The sequence below is a fragment of the Oncorhynchus nerka genome, linkage group LG3, assembly GCF_034236695.1.
Source record: "Oncorhynchus nerka isolate Pitt River linkage group LG3, Oner_Uvic_2.0, whole genome shotgun sequence".
NCBI classification, from domain to species: domain Eukaryota; kingdom Metazoa; phylum Chordata; class Actinopteri; order Salmoniformes; family Salmonidae; genus Oncorhynchus; species Oncorhynchus nerka.
Window position 1 is genome coordinate 41346317 of NC_088398.1, and position 18196 is coordinate 41364512.

Sequence of the window (18196 nt, forward strand, 5' to 3'; positions counted from 1 at the left end):
GTTTATTTGTGAAGGAAAATAATATCTCATAACCTGTGCGTAATTTTGCAACTGTTGTTGATAAACCGCATGATGGCACTAAACGTCTGGACTAAAAAGCTTTCGTAAATAGTAAGCGCAAACACCTCAAGACAACAATATCCAGTAGCCTATAGATTAATACAGTATCGTAGGCCTACAGAAGAGCCCATTTCGCCATAAATGTTCAATGCAATAGTATCTATCCTATAGCCTATTGATAAAAGTATTTAGCATTTGGAAACAAGTTTAGAAAGAAGTAGGTCTACTCCATGTAGCCTATATCAATATAGACTAAAGAGTGGTTCCTGTCATATTTGTAAATTAATATACCTTACATTTTCGAGAGAAACAGATTTAGAGAGTTAGGCAAACTGGTCATATAACTAACTGATCGCAATGAAGGGAAGTCATAACACCGATTCATTTGAACCCTGTCACGTTGTTGGGATGAGCGGAAAAAAAACGCAATTTTCTCAGTGGCGTTCCTATGGTGACAGGCTTGCGGATTTAAGTTTATGCAATTAATCAATATAACCGCATCCGTAATTTGATTTGACCATTTGCAGAACTGTCTTGTCTTTGATTGATAGTGTAGTTGTCTCAAAACTATTCCGAACCTTGCCATACCTCTTCTAAGGGTCGACAGAAAAATACAGTTGATGTCTGTCTGTTAAATTCATTGTTGCCAGCCCAACCAATCGTCGATTTTGACGACACAAAAGAGAGGCCAAAGTTGCAGTATAAAAAGGGCTGACGAATTAAAGTATGCCACCTATCAGTGTAGAGCCTGATTTTAAACACAGGCAACTCTGTAGTCCGCCTTCACGCAAATACATATTCACTTTTTGATTTTTTTTTATAGCAAACTCCGCACCTTAGATAATGAATCTGATGCAGGTTCTAATTTATCTGAGTTTTATGGTTGCTTTCGGTCCAATGGGTCTTGGTGATCAAACGGCGCACCACCAATCCCCGGCCACGGATGACGGTGAGCAGTGCTCAACATGCGAGGTCCGACAGCAGATCAAAAACATGAGATTACACGCCATCAAGTCACAAATTCTTAGCAAACTGCGACTCAAGCACGCGCCCAATATTAGCCGAGATGTTGTCAAGCAGCTCTTGCCCAGGGCACCACCTTTGCAGAAACTTCTTGACCAGTACGATGTACTTGGAGATGACAATAAGGATGGACTTATGGAAGAAGATGATGAACATGCCATCACAGAAACAATCATGACAATGGCCACTGAACGTAAGTTGTATATGCTATTATTCAATGCAACACTATGTGTCTCAATATAATAACTTGGAAAAGGCACCAGAGCTCAGATGTTTTTTACGCATGGGGCACAGTGCGCAACTTCATGTCTGATCCCGTATTAGCCTTCTTGCACCACTATGTTGGAAATAGGTTGACATTTCATAGGAAATATTAATGATTTGTTTATCTGTCATATCATGTTGACTTGAAACAAATATATAACTTTTACGTCCGAGCCGAGTTCCATCTTACAAGGTGCTAGTGGCTCTGGTGTTGAGTGTGGCGGTTCTAAAACTATATAGGCTATATTGGAAGATACCCTGGAGATGACACATTGCTGAGTGTTTTATAGTTTATCCATGTGTCATGACATTGCAACTTTAAATATATATTTTGAAAGTGGTTTTCCAAGGGGTTTCGGTAACGAAAACACAATTGTGAATTGTGTTACATAGAACCGCAAAAAAAGCAGTCATTTAATTTAGAAATGTAGTTTAATTGAGAAAATAGATAATACATTTGCATATTATAATTCAAGTTCTAATTTTTCTCCTCCAGCTGAATCCATCGTCCAAGTCGATGGGAAACCCAAGTGTTGCTTTTTCTCCTTCAATTCGAAGATTCAGGCGAACCGCATAGTTCGGGCACAGCTATGGGTGCACCTTCAGCCACCTGACGAAGTCACCACCGTGTTCCTGCAAATCTCCCGCCTGATCCCTGTCACGGACGGGGGCAGGAACATACAGATCCGGTCTCTAAAGATCGACGTGAATGCAGGAGTCAGCTCTTGGCAGAGTATTGACGTGAAACAAGTGTTGTCGGTGTGGCTGCGGCAACCGGACACGAATTGGGGGATCGAGATTAATGCGTTGGACTCAAAGGGAAATGATCTGGCCGTTACCTCAGCTGAAGCAGGAGAAGGACTGGTGAGTTTAGATTTATCTCCCATCGAAGCAATTTACAAATAGGTTCGTAGTTTATCCTCGTGGGATCTATGGGAAGTAATCCATAACATTTACATTTAAGTCATTTAGCAGACCAATTTAGTAATGCATAATAATGCAATATCCACATTTAAGAGAGGGCAAATTCATGTTTGTGTCAAATTGTAACCAGACTAATTTAGAACCAGGGCTTCAAATACCAGTTGTTTATTATCGATACCTGCTGATCAGAGGGGTTTTGGCACTCTGTGGATTTGCTCTCATGTGCTCATATTTAAAAAATATCTTAGAAGCTTTAATATAAACACACATACCTAACATACCTAACATACCTTACATACCACATACCTAATATCCTGTGACAGAATATTTGCCCTTGCCACCAATAATCTCATGCCCTATCACCTGGTTACATAAAACATCACATTATTCACATGGCCAGAACTTCCAGAAGTCTTCTGTGTGACTGTGCTAATCAGAGGAATTTCCTACAGCCTCTGTTATCACACACACACACATGCGCGCACACACACACACACGCACACACACACACACACACACACACACACACACACACACACACACACACACACACACACACACACACACACACACACACACACACACACACACACACACACACACACACACACACACACACACACACACACACACATTTAATGGAGAAGGGTGGGGTTTGCACACAGCTGGCACCCATTTCTGGTGCAATTAGAATACTTTTTACCAAACCAAGCATTAACGTGAGTGTTTAAAAATGCAATAATTTCAGTGGCACAAAGTATCACAACACCCAAGTTTGAGACCTTGATGTAAAGGATCAGCAATATTAGATTGGAGTAACAAACTCCAATGTGTTTCCCAATGTGTCACGTTTCTGTATTGTGCCCTCACAGCAACCCTTCATGGAGGTGAAGATTTCGGAGGGCCCGAAGCGCTCCAGGAGAGATTCGGGCCTGGACTGTGATGAGAACTCCCCCGAGTCCCGCTGCTGCCGGTACCCCCTCACAGTGGACTTTGAAGACTTTGGCTGGGACTGGATTATTGCCCCCAAGCGCTACAAGGCCAACTACTGCTCTGGTGAGTGCGAGTACATGCACCTGCAGAAGTACCCCCACACCCACCTGGTGAACAAGGCTAACCCCCGGGGCACCGCAGGGCCCTGCTGCACCCCCACCAAGATGTCCCCCATCAACATGCTCTACTTCAACCGCAAAGAGCAGATCATCTACGGCAAGATCCCATCCATGGTGGTGGACCGCTGCGGCTGCTCGTGAGCGAGAGTTCTGCTGGGGAAGGGGAGGGGCTTAGCCAGGGTCTCCACCCTGGACTTTGGGACAGATCCATCCATCACTACCAGTGCTTTCTGCAGAACACAGTGCAATAGAGCCACAATAGCGGCTAAAGAAACACCTGTCCATTCGCTGAGCAGGCTTCAACCACGGACATGTCTCGTTAGTTTTTTTTTTTTTTCATTTTCATTTTCTTCTCTCCTCCAATCACATGTTCTCCCCACAATGGCCTAAAGTCACAAGGATGTAGGAACACAATGCCTGTTGGACTTGACATGGACACACACCAGACCTAGGTTCAAATAGTATTTGTTTTTTTTCTTCAAATACTTTAACGTTTAATGGAGAAGGGTGGGGTTTGCACTTTGGGGAATAATCCATTGGTTCCATTGAACCAGGCAAGCTCAATCAAGTGCAGCTTAAGTATTGGAAATAAAACAAATACTTTTTAAACCCAGGTCTGACACACATAGACTAATCCCTCAACCCCCCCCCCCCCAAGCTTTTACAGCGTACGTTTAACTATCGGTGTGATAATCATATAAGCAATGTTTGAGAGTGAAACCGGGAATCCTCAAGGACTTTTGAAAGGGCTTGGAAAACTATAGCTGAGGACTCAGTCTGAACTGGCCTTCATGCACAATGCCATAAACACCATATACACACACAGCAACAGTGCATTCTTATTCAACTTTTAATCATAGCTTTACCACCATTCAACTGCCTGAACTGCCCTACTCACTTGAATTATTCTTATTGTAAATCAACATTACTGGACAGGAGGACTTGAATCGGAAGCACAATGAATGCAGTCTACACATTGAGATGTGTTTAAGACAGAGAAATATATATTTGAATGTTAAAACCACGTTTAAACTCTGTCTTACAAATAACACAGTTTGCACTATGGCAAACCAATAGAAAGAATTGGTTGCTACAAAAGTTGTAAAAACTGATTTTGATACGTTTGCTAATTTGTATTGTATATGCCATTGTTTCCATTAGCAGTTGCCTTTCTAAACCACTGTTAGTAAATGTATAAGACCACAAACTAGCAAGAAAACGTTACAATAGCGACTGTATACCTGTTTAACAAATAAAGGTGCTTGCTTATATGTTAAGTTCAGTTATTTCATACAATAGCTTGGTAATGGTATTTCAATGCACAGGGAATACTAGGGATGTGAATGCATTCTAAACAATGTGCTCTTTCAGCAATGTGTTCTGACTGACACAAGTGCCATGTGGAATCATATAGAGGTCATTTATAACATTCCTGTTCGTGTGCATTTGGTCACAAGCCTCAGTCATGTAAATCCATTCATAAGATGAAGGTTCTCGTAATAAACATAACGATACTAATTTATCCATACGGTTCCAATTCACATCCAATAAACGTGGTACATTAATAGACAGCAACAGAGTTAATTATTTTCTGCGCCAAATAGGGCTCAAACTTACAATGTTCTGCACAGCACAACTTATAGCCAGCTGTCTAAGCCATCAGGGCAAGAGACAGGTCTGTCATTCCATGAGTGACAATTGGCTTTAGATCTCATGGATGGGGACATCACTGATACACTCCGGCCAACATGCTACGGGCAGGTTTCTCATCCACTACACAGACAATTTAGTCAAAGAGCGCAAGCCCCAAAACCATCCCATCCATGAGCGTGCCCAGGCTAAGGAACAGCATGGCTCTTACCATACCCGTTCAAATGATTGGAACAACATGGTGCCTTTCAGCTGACCAATCACGCAGACCTAGCCACACCTGGTGTTACCATTTCGTTTCCTCATCAAAACAACATAAAATAAGCCGAGTGGTCTGGATAACGTACAGTGGGATCCGAAATTATTGACAGCCTTGATAAAGATGAGTAAAAATTAGCATATAAAATAAGTAGTTAAAAGATTGAGCTATATTGTAGGCGCCCCAAAAATATTTTATACTATTACAATTTTATATTAGAAACTTGGTCTCAGGTGGATTTTTCCAGCACAATAATCACAAGCACACATCAAAATCCACAAATAAATGCTTAATTGACCACAAAATCAACATTTTGTGATTGCCATCATTTGAAACACATTGAAAACGTGGTTTGAATTGAAGAGGAAAGTCCAGAAGCGAAGACCACGGATAACAAGGATCTGGAAGTATTCTGTTTGGAGGAATGGTCTAAGATCCCTCCCAATGTGCTGTCAAACTCATAAAACATTTGAGAAAAAGGCTCAGTGCCCTTATCCTTGCAAGGTGAGGTATTGAAAACGGTGTCAATAATTTTGAAGAAAATTTTTCACTTGATATTACTATTTTTCTGAGCAATGGTATTAGAATGAAATATCGTTTCTCAAATGTTTAGCATAAAATATAGCTCAGTATTTTAATAATTTATTTTATACAGAAATGTTTGTTAATTTTATCAAGCGTGTCAATAATTTCAGACCCCACTGGATGTCTCATTCAGTTGAGTTTATCCACCATTATTCTTTCAACAGATGTCTTCTACTGATGGATAAGCAACAGGAGGTGTGTGAGTTTGTGTTCTTGAGTTTGTGGTCAGAAGGCATTGCGGTCTAATGAGAGGATGTGAACTCTTGCATTCTGTCAGCATGATTTATTGGACTGAAGGCTTCATGGAGGCTTCACTTCCGCCCAGCAGAGGGCGAACTGAGCAATGGCCCAGAGTGACTTCCTTTCCTGCTGTGAGTTGGAGGCCTGCCATGACAGTCAGGTGGGAATCTAACAGAAGGGTGCAGTGGATTCACAGAATAGCTTTCCTTGAGAGTCAATCTGTTTTTCAAACGCTTTTCCTTGCCCACTGCCAGCCATAATCATGCACACGGACACGTAACAGGTGCATTTTCAGGAAGGAAAGAGCTAAAGAAGGAAGTTCTACACATTACATGGGCCCCATACTGTAATAGTGTGCATATAGGCTACATAGCAATGGAAGGAAGTTCTAAGAAAGACCACAAATAGTAGTAGGAAGGTAGAATATTGATAAAATCATGCCAGATCCAAATCATTCTCAGAGGTAGATGTGATCAATTCAATTAAATCATGTAATAAAATGACATTTACACAAATAACATTGAACGTTATGAATAAAATGTCAACATTACATATGGCGATTTTTCCAAAATGTTTACGATGGTGGAAAAATGACATCTATAGTTCAATGTAATACCTGATGTAACTCTTTACAATATAGAATAACAGATTCATGAACACCAATGAATGCAGTAGTTAGCACAAATACATGATTAATTATGTTACAAAGCATTGAGTATTCTTTATGCCAACATAATTTTTTCCACCAGGTTCATCTATTTCATTTTACCGAGATTGAGCTTTCAGAATTTGTAAAGGAACTCAAATCTATTGATATTAAGAAAGCGGCTGGCCCGGATGAATTGAACCCTTATTTTTAAAAAAATTGGTGCAGAGATCATTGCTGCCCCTCTCACTCATATATTAAATCTTTCATTGGCGAGTAATACCATACCAAAAGTCTGGAAAACGGCCTATGTCACACGTTTACGTAAGGGTGGAGATCCGTCCCAGTTGGATAACTATTGTCCCATATCTAAATTGCCTGCACTGGCAAAAGTTTTGGAAAACTTGGTGAACTCACAGTTTAAATACTTTCTTTATAATAACTCAGCGTTATCTCAGTTTTAGAGCCAAGCATAGTACAGTTACTGCTGTAAGTAAGGTTGTAGGTGATATAGATACTAGATACTCAGGACAAGAACAATCACTAATTCACTTTTTATCGACTTATCGAAGGCCCTAGACAATGTTGACCATGCCCTACTGTTGTATAGACTAAAAAAGGTTGGTTTAAGTGTTGATGCACTGGATTGGTTCCAAGACTACCTTTCTGACAGAACACAGTGTGTTGCTCAGGAGGGTATGAAATCTGAGTTTCAAAGGATTACAAAAGGAGTTCCCCAGAGCTCAATTTTAGGTCCGATCGTTTTTACACTCTATATAAATTATATAGGGAAGATTGTTGATTCTGCTAATCTCCATCTGTATGCTGATGCCACAATTATTTATTCTAGTGTATCTAATATTGAGAAGGATTTTCAGGACTTACAGTTGGTTTTTGATGTTATTCAGAAGCAGCTTTTCCAATTGAAACTTGTGCTTAATGCAAGGAAAACAAAGTTTATGGTTTTCTCTGCCCTGAAAGTAAACAGATGGAGTCCCTTGCAGATTTTAACTATAACAGGCCAGCAAATTGATAGGGTCACCTCCTATAAATATCTTGGGATTTGGTTAGATGAAAAGCTGAATTTTAAACAGCACATTGATAACTTGACCAAGAAACTGAAGTTGAAATTGGGTTTCTATTACAGGAACAAATCTTGCTTTTCAATGTTAGTCAGAAAATATCTTGTTCAATGCACTTAAAAAAAATCAGTGCTGGATTATGGTGATATTGTTTATATGCAGGTCTCCGCAAGTAACTTGAAAACTCTGGACACAATGTATCATGGTGCTTTAAGATTCATTACGAATGCTAGATCACTGACCCATCACTGTGCTTTGTATGCCACGGTGCATTGGACCTCTCTTTCCACCAGGAGGCTAAAGCACTGGTACACTTTTGCGTACAAAGCATTGATGGGACAACTCCCTTTGTATCTCTGTACTTTAATGACCAGATACAGTAAAGAACAGTCTTCAATACAGTCTTTGTTCACAGTCGCTGCTGTCCTTGTCTGTTCCTAAGGCTAGAACTGAGATGGGGAAACAATCTTTTTTCCCCATAATGCCCCTTCATCCTGGACATGCTTCACAAAGGTTTTAAAGTCAGGGGAGTTAGTGTCCTTCTCTGTTTTTTTAAAAACTCGGATTGACAACACTGTTTGTGATAACTGCAGTTGTTTCTAATCTTCAATTGTATCTGTAACTTGTGACACTTTGTCTTTTGTGTGTATTTTGTATACTTCTGTAATATCTTATGGACACGCTGCTATTTCCCTGTTTTGCATTCTTGCCAGGTCGCCCTCCCAAAAGAGGTTTTTAACCTCAATGGGTTTACCTGGTTAAATAAAGGTGAAAAAAAGAAAATAAATCTAGTTTAATGTTGATCTAATACCTAATCGGCAATATAGCCTCATGTTGCGGGCCCTATACTAAACTGGTAACTTTTCTCCCTTTACTTACAGCTTATTATTGTTTATTCCCTAAGAGTCTATTGACGGCTCCGTGCGTAATTCTACGTAACATAATAACAAAACAAAAATGATAATCTGAGTGGAAAATCTGCCTCTACTCTCCATTCTACTGGCGAACGTGTCAATCACTGGAGAATGAACGAGATGAGCTCTGTTCGAGACTATCCTGTCAACAGGACATTCAAAACTGTAATATCGTGGCTGAACAAGGACATGGATAATATTCAGTTAACTTGGTTTTCCATTCATCGGGAAGAAAGAACCGCAGCCTCCGGTAAGATCAGGGGGGTGATGTGTGTATCTTTGTCAACAACAGCTGGTGCACATCTCTACTATTAAGGAAGTCTTGAGATTTTGCTCACCTGAGTTAGAGTACCTCATGATAAGCTGTAGACCACACTATTTACCAAGATATTTTTCATCTAGATTCTTCGGAGCTGTCTATTTACCACCACAAACCAATGTTGGTTCCAGAGGCGATGCTCCCAGTGTCCGGGGACTTTAATGCAGGAAAACTGAAACCGTTTTACCTCATTTCTACTAGCATGTCACATGTGCAACTATAGGGAAAAAACTCTAGATCACCTTTACTCCACACACAGTGACATGTACAAAGCTCTCCCTCCCCCTTCATTTGGCAAATATGACCATAATTCTATCCTTCTGATCCCTGCTTACATGCAAAAACTCAAACAGGAAGTACCACTGACGGTCAATACGGAAGTGGTCCGATGAAGCGGATGCTAAGCTACAGGACTGTTTCGCTAGCACAGACTGGAATATGTTCCAAGACGTCGTCCCGCAGTGACCGTACGCACATATCCCAACCAGAAGCCATGGATTACAGGCTAAAGGCTAGAGCTACTGCTTATAATAAATCCCGCTACGCCCTCCATCAAACAGGAAAAGCATCAATACACGACTAAGATCGAATCCAATTACACCGGCTCTGGCGGATTGGCAGGGCTTGCAAACTATTACGGATATACAAAGGGAAACCCAGACGTGAGCTGCCCAGTGACGCGAGCCTCCCAGACAAGCTAAATGCCTTCTATACTCACTTCGAGGCAGCAGTGGAAAAAGTATCCAATTGTCATACTTGAGTAAAAACAAAGACTCTTAATAGAAAATGACTCAAGTAAAAGTGAGTCATCCAGTAAAATACTGCTTGAGTTAAGTTTGAATAATTTCACATTCCTTAAATTAAGCAACCAGATGCCACGTTTTTTAAATTTTAATTTACGGTTAACCAGGGTCACACTAACACTCAGACATAATTTACAAACGAAGCATTTGTGTTTTTTGAGTTGCCAGATCACAGGCAATAGGAATGACCAGGGATGTTCTCTTGATGTGTGTGAATTGGACCATTTTTCTAGCCTGCTAAGCATTTGGGGCTCCCGAGTGGCGCAGCGGTCTAAGGCATTGCATCTCAGTGCTAGAGGCGTCACTACAGACCCTGGTTAAATTCCAGGCTGTATCAGAACCATCCCTGATTGGGAGTCCCATAGGGCGGCGGTTTGGCCGGGGTAGGCCGTCATTGTAAATAGGAATTTGTTCTTAACTGACTTGCCTAGTTAAATTAAATAAAACATTTAACAACACTGAAATGTAACACTTTTGGGTTTCAGGAAAAAGTCAAAAGTACATTACTTTCTTTAGGAATGTAGTGAAGTAAAAGTTGTCAAAAATATAAAAAAGTAAAATACAGATACCCCAAGAAACAACTTAAGTAGTACTTTAAAAGTATTTTTACTTAAGTACTTTACATGACTGCTCTGTCGTGGTAGCAATAATACTGCACGTGTTGGATTATTTTCCTGGTCTGCTGCTTAATCAGGGGTGTCAAACTCATTTTGCCCTGTGGGCTGCTTTCGGTCTTCAACGAGGATTCGGTCTTCAACGAGGTCCGTAGGGCCATACTAATTTTAACATTTTTATTTCCCTGCTGTCAGAATGTTTATTTTTCTCTATCCATCGTTTTATGATTTTTTTTTAATGCTCCCAGATTGTCTACCTTTCATTTGAGTGATTATTAGTGGTGTCAAATCAGGGGTGAACTGCAGCGGTGAAAAGTTTTGACTAATCATTCCTACATCTGTCACTGCTAGTTTTTCCAGAGAAGTGATGCTGTCAACAACATTCCATGCTTGACAGGTGAGGAAGTGACAGTGAGAAAAGTGGAAGGAAGGGAGGTGGGGGGAAACCCCAGCGGTGGCTAGGGAGACAGCTCAGGATTCCCCTTCGTCTGGTCCACCTCCTACCAGTCCCAGATGGGCAGAGGGCCACGAACAATCCAACATCTGGAGAACTTCGGCAGACGTGCAAGACCTACAGAATCTGCTAAAATAAACATCTGTGGAACACTCTGGCAGGCACCTCTGTGGGGCGGAAGGACACCCTTGAAAGGTACATAGGTTGATAGGGAGGATGAAGCTGTCGCACTTGACAAAACCCTTCAGTGTTGCGTGTCTTCGCATGTGTTCTCTAACTGATTGGGGAATGTCTAATGTCTGAGTTGTCGTCAACGGCTAATCACAACTATTTCAGGCGTGAAGGAGACGTTTGGGCAGCCATACTAGAGGGACAAGCACTTTGTTCTGGCTCTTTGGTAACTAGGGTGGATTTGATCCTCTGTGTGCTCATGCCCCATCTATTTATCTTTGTGACCATGTATGGGAAATCTTGACTGCCCATTGTCTAATTCCTAAGTGGCACATGAGATGGTTCGAAACAGGGGTCGTCAGCTCCAGTTTTCAGGGGCCAAAGTGTCAACTTTGCACTTCATTGATCAGACACGGATACAAAGGGGCGAAGACGTGTGCTAATGAGACTCGGAGAGCTAATGCAAGTCCTCAGGTCTCAGGAAGGTTACTCATCAGACAAGTGAACCACTCAACCACCTACACTTCATTTCACGCAGAGACCCATCCAGGTCACAGTACCAATGTGACAGAGTGGGGTTTAAACCTGGGTCTCCTACAAACCAGCAAGTATTCAAGTCTCCAGAAGGTTACACATTACGCAAGTGTGAGTAATGAATTTAATCAACGTAGATAGGTTAGACACTGGCATAAAATTGTAGCAAGAGATGGGCCAATCCACCACAGAGAAGACTGGGAAAGCCTCTTAATCCTGGAAAGCCTCTCAATCCTCACACTGCTTGGAATCCAGATACCTGCAGATACGTAGTAATCACTAAAATAACCAGGAGAGGACGAGAATCAAGGGCCAGCTGAAAGGTTGTCTGTTAAAGTCTCTCGGGTTCCAAAGAAAACAATGAAATGCAATAAAAGGAGCCCGTCTGGAACAAGGGGAGCCAAATGTGAAGCTGCCTGTCATCAGGCCGCAATGATTTATCCTTCCCGTCCATACTGCTGCTTGCTTTTTCACTTAGCGGAGGAATCAGCGCTCCCATACCAAAATATACTAACCTCTGGAAAGTCATCACATGATTAATGGCATTGTAAAGCTACTGGAAGTTGGCAGATGGGATATTTTTGGTATCCATTCAAGAAAAATGCAAATGTTTTGTCACTTCTCTGATATCACAGAGTTCCATCCTCTGAAACAATCGTGTTCACAAAACGTCTAAATATCTATCTTGGTTTATGAAGAGGACAGTGACTAACATAAATGCGTCTTTAAGACAGCCAAAGTCCAAGGCAAGTAAGACCACCAGCATATGGTCTCACAAGGGGTCTGAGGATCTCATCTCGGTACCTAATGGAAGTCAGGCTACCTCTGGCGAGCACGTGGAGGGCTGCGGCCCCCCCAAAAAATGCCACCCTACACCATGACTGACCCACCGCCAAACCGGTCATGCTGGAGGATGTTGCAGGCAGCAGAACGTTCTCCATGGCGTCTCCAGACTCTGTCACGTCTGTCACAGGTGCTCAGTGTGAACCTGCTTTCATCTGTGACGAGCACAGGGCGCCAGTGGCGAATTTGCCAATCTTGGTGTTCTCTGGCAAATGCCAAACGTCCTGCACGGTGTTAGGCTGTAAGCACAACCCCCACCTGTGGACATCGGGCCCTCATACCACCCTCATGGAGTCTGTTTCTGACCATTTGAGCAGACACATGCACATTTGTGGCCTGCTGGAGGTCATTTTGCAGGGCTCTGGCAGTGCTCCTCCTGCTCCTCCTTGCAAAAGGCGGAGGTAGCGGTCCTGCTGCTGGGTTGTTGCCCTCCTACGGCCTCCTCCACATCTCCTGATGTACTGGCCTGCCTCCTGGTAGCGCCTCCATGCTCTGGACACTACGCTGACAGACACAGCAAACCTTCTTGCCACAGCTCGCATTGATGTGTCTACTTCCGGGTTGGAGCGAGCGGTCGCATCTGCACTCGGTCCGCAGGTAGTATTACATTTCATTACATTTCATTATAGTACAACGGTTTGATTTGTCTAATCTTAGCAATTTCTTCTTAGCTAGCTACATAGCCATCTTTGTATCATAGATAATTGCGTAATTATCGTATTTCATCGTCCTAACGCAGTCTACACTGCCCTGCAGCTAGCCAGCTAGCTAACGTCCACCGTTAGCTAGTCCACCGTCTACCGATTAGCAGCACAACTATTACACTCAACTGAACGACTTGATTAGTGTAGTGTTAGCTAGCTACATAGTTGTCTTTGCTGTCTTCGTATCCAAGATAATTGTGTAGTTTAGAGTGTGTAGTTTTAGAGTGATTATCTTATTTACCGAGGTTAGCTAGCCAGCTATTTGTCGTCCTTAACGTAGGAGACTCTGCTAGCTAGCCAACAGCTAGCCAACGTCTACCGAACAGAACTTCTGCACTCAACAATCCGGTCGCATTTCGCTTCGCTCCACAGGTAGTATCACATTTTTCATTTCATTTCATTACAGTACAACGGCTTGATTTGTTTGATTGTAGCTAGCTACATAGCTAGCTACATAGCCGTCTTTGTATCAAAGATAATTGTGTAGTCTAGAGCGATTTCCTAGGTTAGCTAGCCAGCTATTGTCGTTCTTTTAACGCAAAGTAACGTAATCAACACTGCTAGCTAGCCAGCTATCCCTGAATAGCAGCACAGTAGAAACTATTACACTCAACGGAACGACTTGATTAGTGTAGTGTCAACAACGCAGCCAATGCCAGCTAGCCTACATAGTCAACAACGCAGCCTCTGCCAGCTAGCCTACTTCAGCAGTACTGTATCATTTTAATCATTTTAGTCAATAAGATTCTTGCTACGTAAGCTTAACTTTCTGAACACTCGAGACGTGTAGTCCACTTGTCATTCCAATCTCCTTTGCATTAGCGTAGCCTCTTGTGTAGCCTGTCAACTATGTGTCTGTCTATCCCTGTTCTCTCCTCTCTGCACAGACCATACAAACGCTCCACACCGCGTGGCCGCGGCCACCCTAATCTGGTGGTCCCAGCGCGCACGACCCACGTGGAGTTCCAGGTCTCCGGTAGCCTCTGGAACTGCCGATCTGTGGCCAACAAGGCAGAGTTCATCTCAGCCTATGCCTCCCTCCAGTCCCTCGACTTCTTGGCACTGACGGAAACATGGATCACCACAGACAACACTGCTACTCCTACTGCTCTCTCTTCGTCTGCCCACGTGTTCTCGCACACCCCGAGAGCTTCTGGTCAGCGGGGTGGTGGCACCGGGATCCTCATCTCTCCCAAGTGGTCATTCTCTCTTTCTCCCCTTACCCATCTGTCTATCGCCTCCTTTGAATTCCATGCTGTCACAATTACCAGCCCTTTCAAGCTTAACATCCTTATCATTTATCGCCCTGAGCTTGATGCCTTGATAAGCTCCTTTCCTGAGGACGGCTCACCTCTCACAGTTCTGGGCGACTTTAACCTCCCCACGTCTACCTTTGACTCATTCCTCTCTGCCTCCTTCTTTCCACTCCTCTCCTCTTTTGACCTCACCCTCTCACCCTCTCACCTTCCCCCCCTACTCCCCTCCAAGTCTCCGACCACTACCATGTATCCTTTTCCCTCTCGCTCTCATCCAACACTTCCCACACTGCCCCTACTCGGATGGTATCGCGCCGTCCCAACCTTCGCTCTCTCTCCCCCGCTACTCTCTCCTCTTCCATCCTATCATCTCTTCCCTCTGCTCAAACCTTCTCCAACCTATCTCCTGATTCTGCCTCCTCAACCCTCCTCTCCTCCCTTTCTGCATCCTTTGACTCTCTATGTCCCCTATCCTCCAGGCCGGCTCGGTCCTCCCTCCCGCTCCGTGGCTCGACGACTCATTGCGAGCTCACAGAACAGGGCTCCGGGCAGCCGAGCGGAAATGGAGGAAAACTCGCCTCCCTGCGGACCTGACATCCTTTCACTCCCTCCTCTCTACATTTTCCTCTTCTCTCTCTGCTGCTAAAGCCACTTTCTACCACTCTAAATTCCAAGCATCTGCCTCTAACCCTAGGAAGCTCTTTGCAACCTTCTCCTCCCTCCTGAATCCTCCTCCCCCTCCCCCCCTCCTCCCTCTCTGCAGATGACTTCGTCAACCATTTTGAAAAGAAGGTCGACGACATCCGATCCTCGTTTGCTAAGTCAAACGACACCGCTGGTTCTGCTCACACTGCCCTACCCTGTGCTCTGACCTCTTTCTCCCTCTCTCTCCAGATGAAATCTCGCGTCTTGTGACGGCCGGCCGCCCAACAACCTGCCCGCTTGACCCTATCCCCTCCTCTCTTCTCCAGACCATTTCCGGAGACCTTCTCCCTTACCTCACCTCGCTCATCAACTCATCCCTGACCGCTGGCTACGTCCCTTCCGTCTTCAAGAGAGCGAGAGTTGCACCCCTTCTGAAAAAACCTACACTCGATCCCTCCGATGTCAACAACTACAGACCAGTATCCCTTCTTTCTTTTCTCTCCAAAACTCTTGAACGTGCCGTCCTTGGCCAGCTCTCCCGCTATCTCTCTCAGAATGACCTTCTTGATCCAAATCAGTCAGGTTTCAAGACTAGTCATTCAACTGAGACTGCTCTTCTCTGTATCACGGAGGCGCTCCGCACTGCTAAAGCTAACTCTCTCTCCTCTGCTCTCATCCTTCTAGACCTATCGGCTGCCTTCGATACTTTGAACCATTAGATCCTCCTCTCCACCCTCTCCGAGTTGGGCATCTCCGGCGTGGCCCACACTTGGATTGCGTCCTACCTGACAGGTCGCTCCTACCAGGTAGCGTGGCGAGAATCCGTCTCCACACCACGTGCTCTCACCACTGGTGTCCCCCAGGGCTCTGTTCTAGGCCCTCTCCTATTCTCGCTATACACCAAGTCACTTGGCTCTGTCATAACCTCACATGGTCTCTCCTATCATTGCTATGCAGACGACACACAATTAATCTTCTCCTTTCCCCCTTCTGATGACCAGGTGGCGAATCGCATCTCTGCATGTCTGGCAGACATATCAGTGTGGATGACGGATCACCACCTCAAGCTGAACCTCGGCAAGACGGAGCTGCTCTTCCTCCCGGGGAAGGACTGCCCGTTCCATGATCTCGCCATCACGGTTGACAACTCCATTGTGTCCTCCTCCCAGAGCGCTAAGAACCTCAGGAAGCGGCGCAGGTCCTAATCCAGGCACTTGTCATCTCCCGTCTGGATTACTGCAACTCGCTGTTGGCTGGGCTCCCTGCCTGTGCCATTAAACCCCTACAACTCATCCAGAACGCCGCAGCCCGTCTGGTGTTCAACCTTCCCAAGTTCTCTCACGTCACCCCGCTCCTCCGCTCTCTCCACTGGCTTCCAGTTGAAGCTCGCATCCGCTACAAGACCATGGTGCTTGCCTACGGAGCTGTGAGGGGAACGGCACCTCAGTACATCCAGGCTCTGATCAGGCCCTACACCCAAACAAGGGCACTGCGTTCATCCACCTCTGGCCTGCTCGCCTCCCTACCACTGAGGAAGTACAGTTCCCGCTCAGCCCAGTCAAAACTGTTCGCTGCTCTGGCCCCCCAATGGTGGAACAAACTCCCTCACGACGCCAGGACAGCGGAGTCAATCACCACCTTCCGGAGACACCTGAAACCCCACCTCTTTAAGGAATACCTAGGATAGGATAAAGTAATCCCTCTCACCCCCCTTAAAAGATTTAGATGCACTACTGTTCCACTGGATGTCATAAGGTGAATGCACCAATTTGTAAGTCGCTCTGGATAAGAGCGTCTGCTAAATGACTTAAATGTCAAATGTAAATGTGCCATCCTGGATGAGCTGCACTACCTGAGCCACTTGTGTGGGTTGTAGACTCCGTCTCATGCTACCACTAGAGTGAAAGCACCGCCAGCATTCAAAAGTGACCAAAACATCAGCCAGGAAGCATAGGAACTGAGAAGTGGTCTGTGGTCACCACCTGCAGAACCACTCCTTTCTTGGGGGTGTCTTGCTAATTGCCTATAATTTCCACCTGTTGTCTATTCCATTTGCACAACAGCATGTGAAATTTATTGTCAATCAGTGTTGCTTCCTAAGTGGACAGTTTGATTTCACAGAAGTGTGATTGACTTGGAGTTATATTGTGTTGTTTAAGTGTTCCCTTTATTTTTTTGAGCAGTGTATATATATATATATATATATATGTATGTTTATATATATATATATATATATATATATATATATATATATATATATATATATAACATCTATTTAGGATTCAAGATCAAATCCCCTAGCTAACAAGGTAAACATCTGTTGTTCTGCCCCTGAACAAGGCAGTTAACCCACTGTTCCTAGGCCGTCATTGAAAATAAGAAATTGTTCTTAACTGCCTTGCCTAGTTAAATAAATGACATAGAAACATTTAGCTCCTTCCCTCCAGCAGCCAAGAGGGTGTTTGAACAGAACCTCTCAAGAGCTGAGCTGTCAGGTTCTGCAGTAGTTACATTCAATATGTTTCATTTATTGTGCTTGGGAAAAGATTACCGTTGTCCTAACACATACATTTTAGGTCTAATGGAGTTAATGAAGAAAATGTGAGGGCCAAAGTAAATGTATATGTAGGGGAAGCTGCCAAGGTCCACAGGCCCCAAAATACATAGCCTAAGGGTGAAGGTCAAATTCAGCGAGTTGGACACAAGTCAAAGTTGCTGAGGAGGGCATATGGAGGAGTTAACTTTGGCTCGGTCTCCACTTTATTACATCTGCCGGGGAGCACTGCTGACCCTACTTTCTAGGATGATACACACCCCTCTGATTGTACTTGGAACAACGGAGCGTTTCCCCCCTAAAAAGATATGTTAAATGAATGAGGCCCTGATAAGTCAGCTTTGTTCAGTAATGGATACAACCTCCTTAATTTATTAGCCTGCATTGTATCCCCATTGGAGAACATTTGGACAAGCTTAATGGTTTAGTCTGAGCCACTGGTTCTCCTTTGGGGAGATTTGCCATGCATCTTATCATACTACTGTAGCAAGCAATAGATGAATAAAAACACAGGGCATTGGTAATCTGCTTGGGTTATTT

The 18196-nt window shown here is 43.9% G+C and overlaps 1 protein-coding gene across 1 annotated transcript; it reads left to right on the forward strand.

Moving 5' to 3' along the window:
- Positions 1–782: 782 nt before the first annotated feature.
- LOC115107960 (growth/differentiation factor 8) lies at positions 783–4654 on the forward strand. The gene is made up of 3 exons (XM_029631787.2): positions 783–1276; positions 1844–2211; positions 3144–4654. The coding sequence occupies exons 1-3, from the start codon at positions 904–906 to the stop codon at positions 3522–3524; spliced, it is 1122 nt and encodes a 373-aa protein (XP_029487647.1). The 5' UTR covers positions 783–903; the 3' UTR covers positions 3525–4654.
- The last annotated feature ends 13542 nt before the right edge of the window (positions 4655–18196 follow it).

What these genes read in the sequence shown, in the direction of transcription:
- LOC115107960 (XM_029631787.2), top strand. Translation starts at nt 904, where the DNA reads ATGAATCTGATGCAGGTTCTAATTTATCTGAGTTTTATGGTTGCTTTC. An exon ending in CATGACAATGGCCACTGAAC is followed by an intron (nt 1,277 to 1,843) that starts GTAAGTTGTATA and finishes TTTCTCCTCCAG; the next exon opens with CTGAATCCATCGTCCAAGTC. An exon ending in CTGAAGCAGGAGAAGGACTG is followed by an intron (nt 2,212 to 3,143) that starts GTGAGTTTAGAT and finishes GTGCCCTCACAG; the next exon opens with CAACCCTTCATGGAGGTGAA.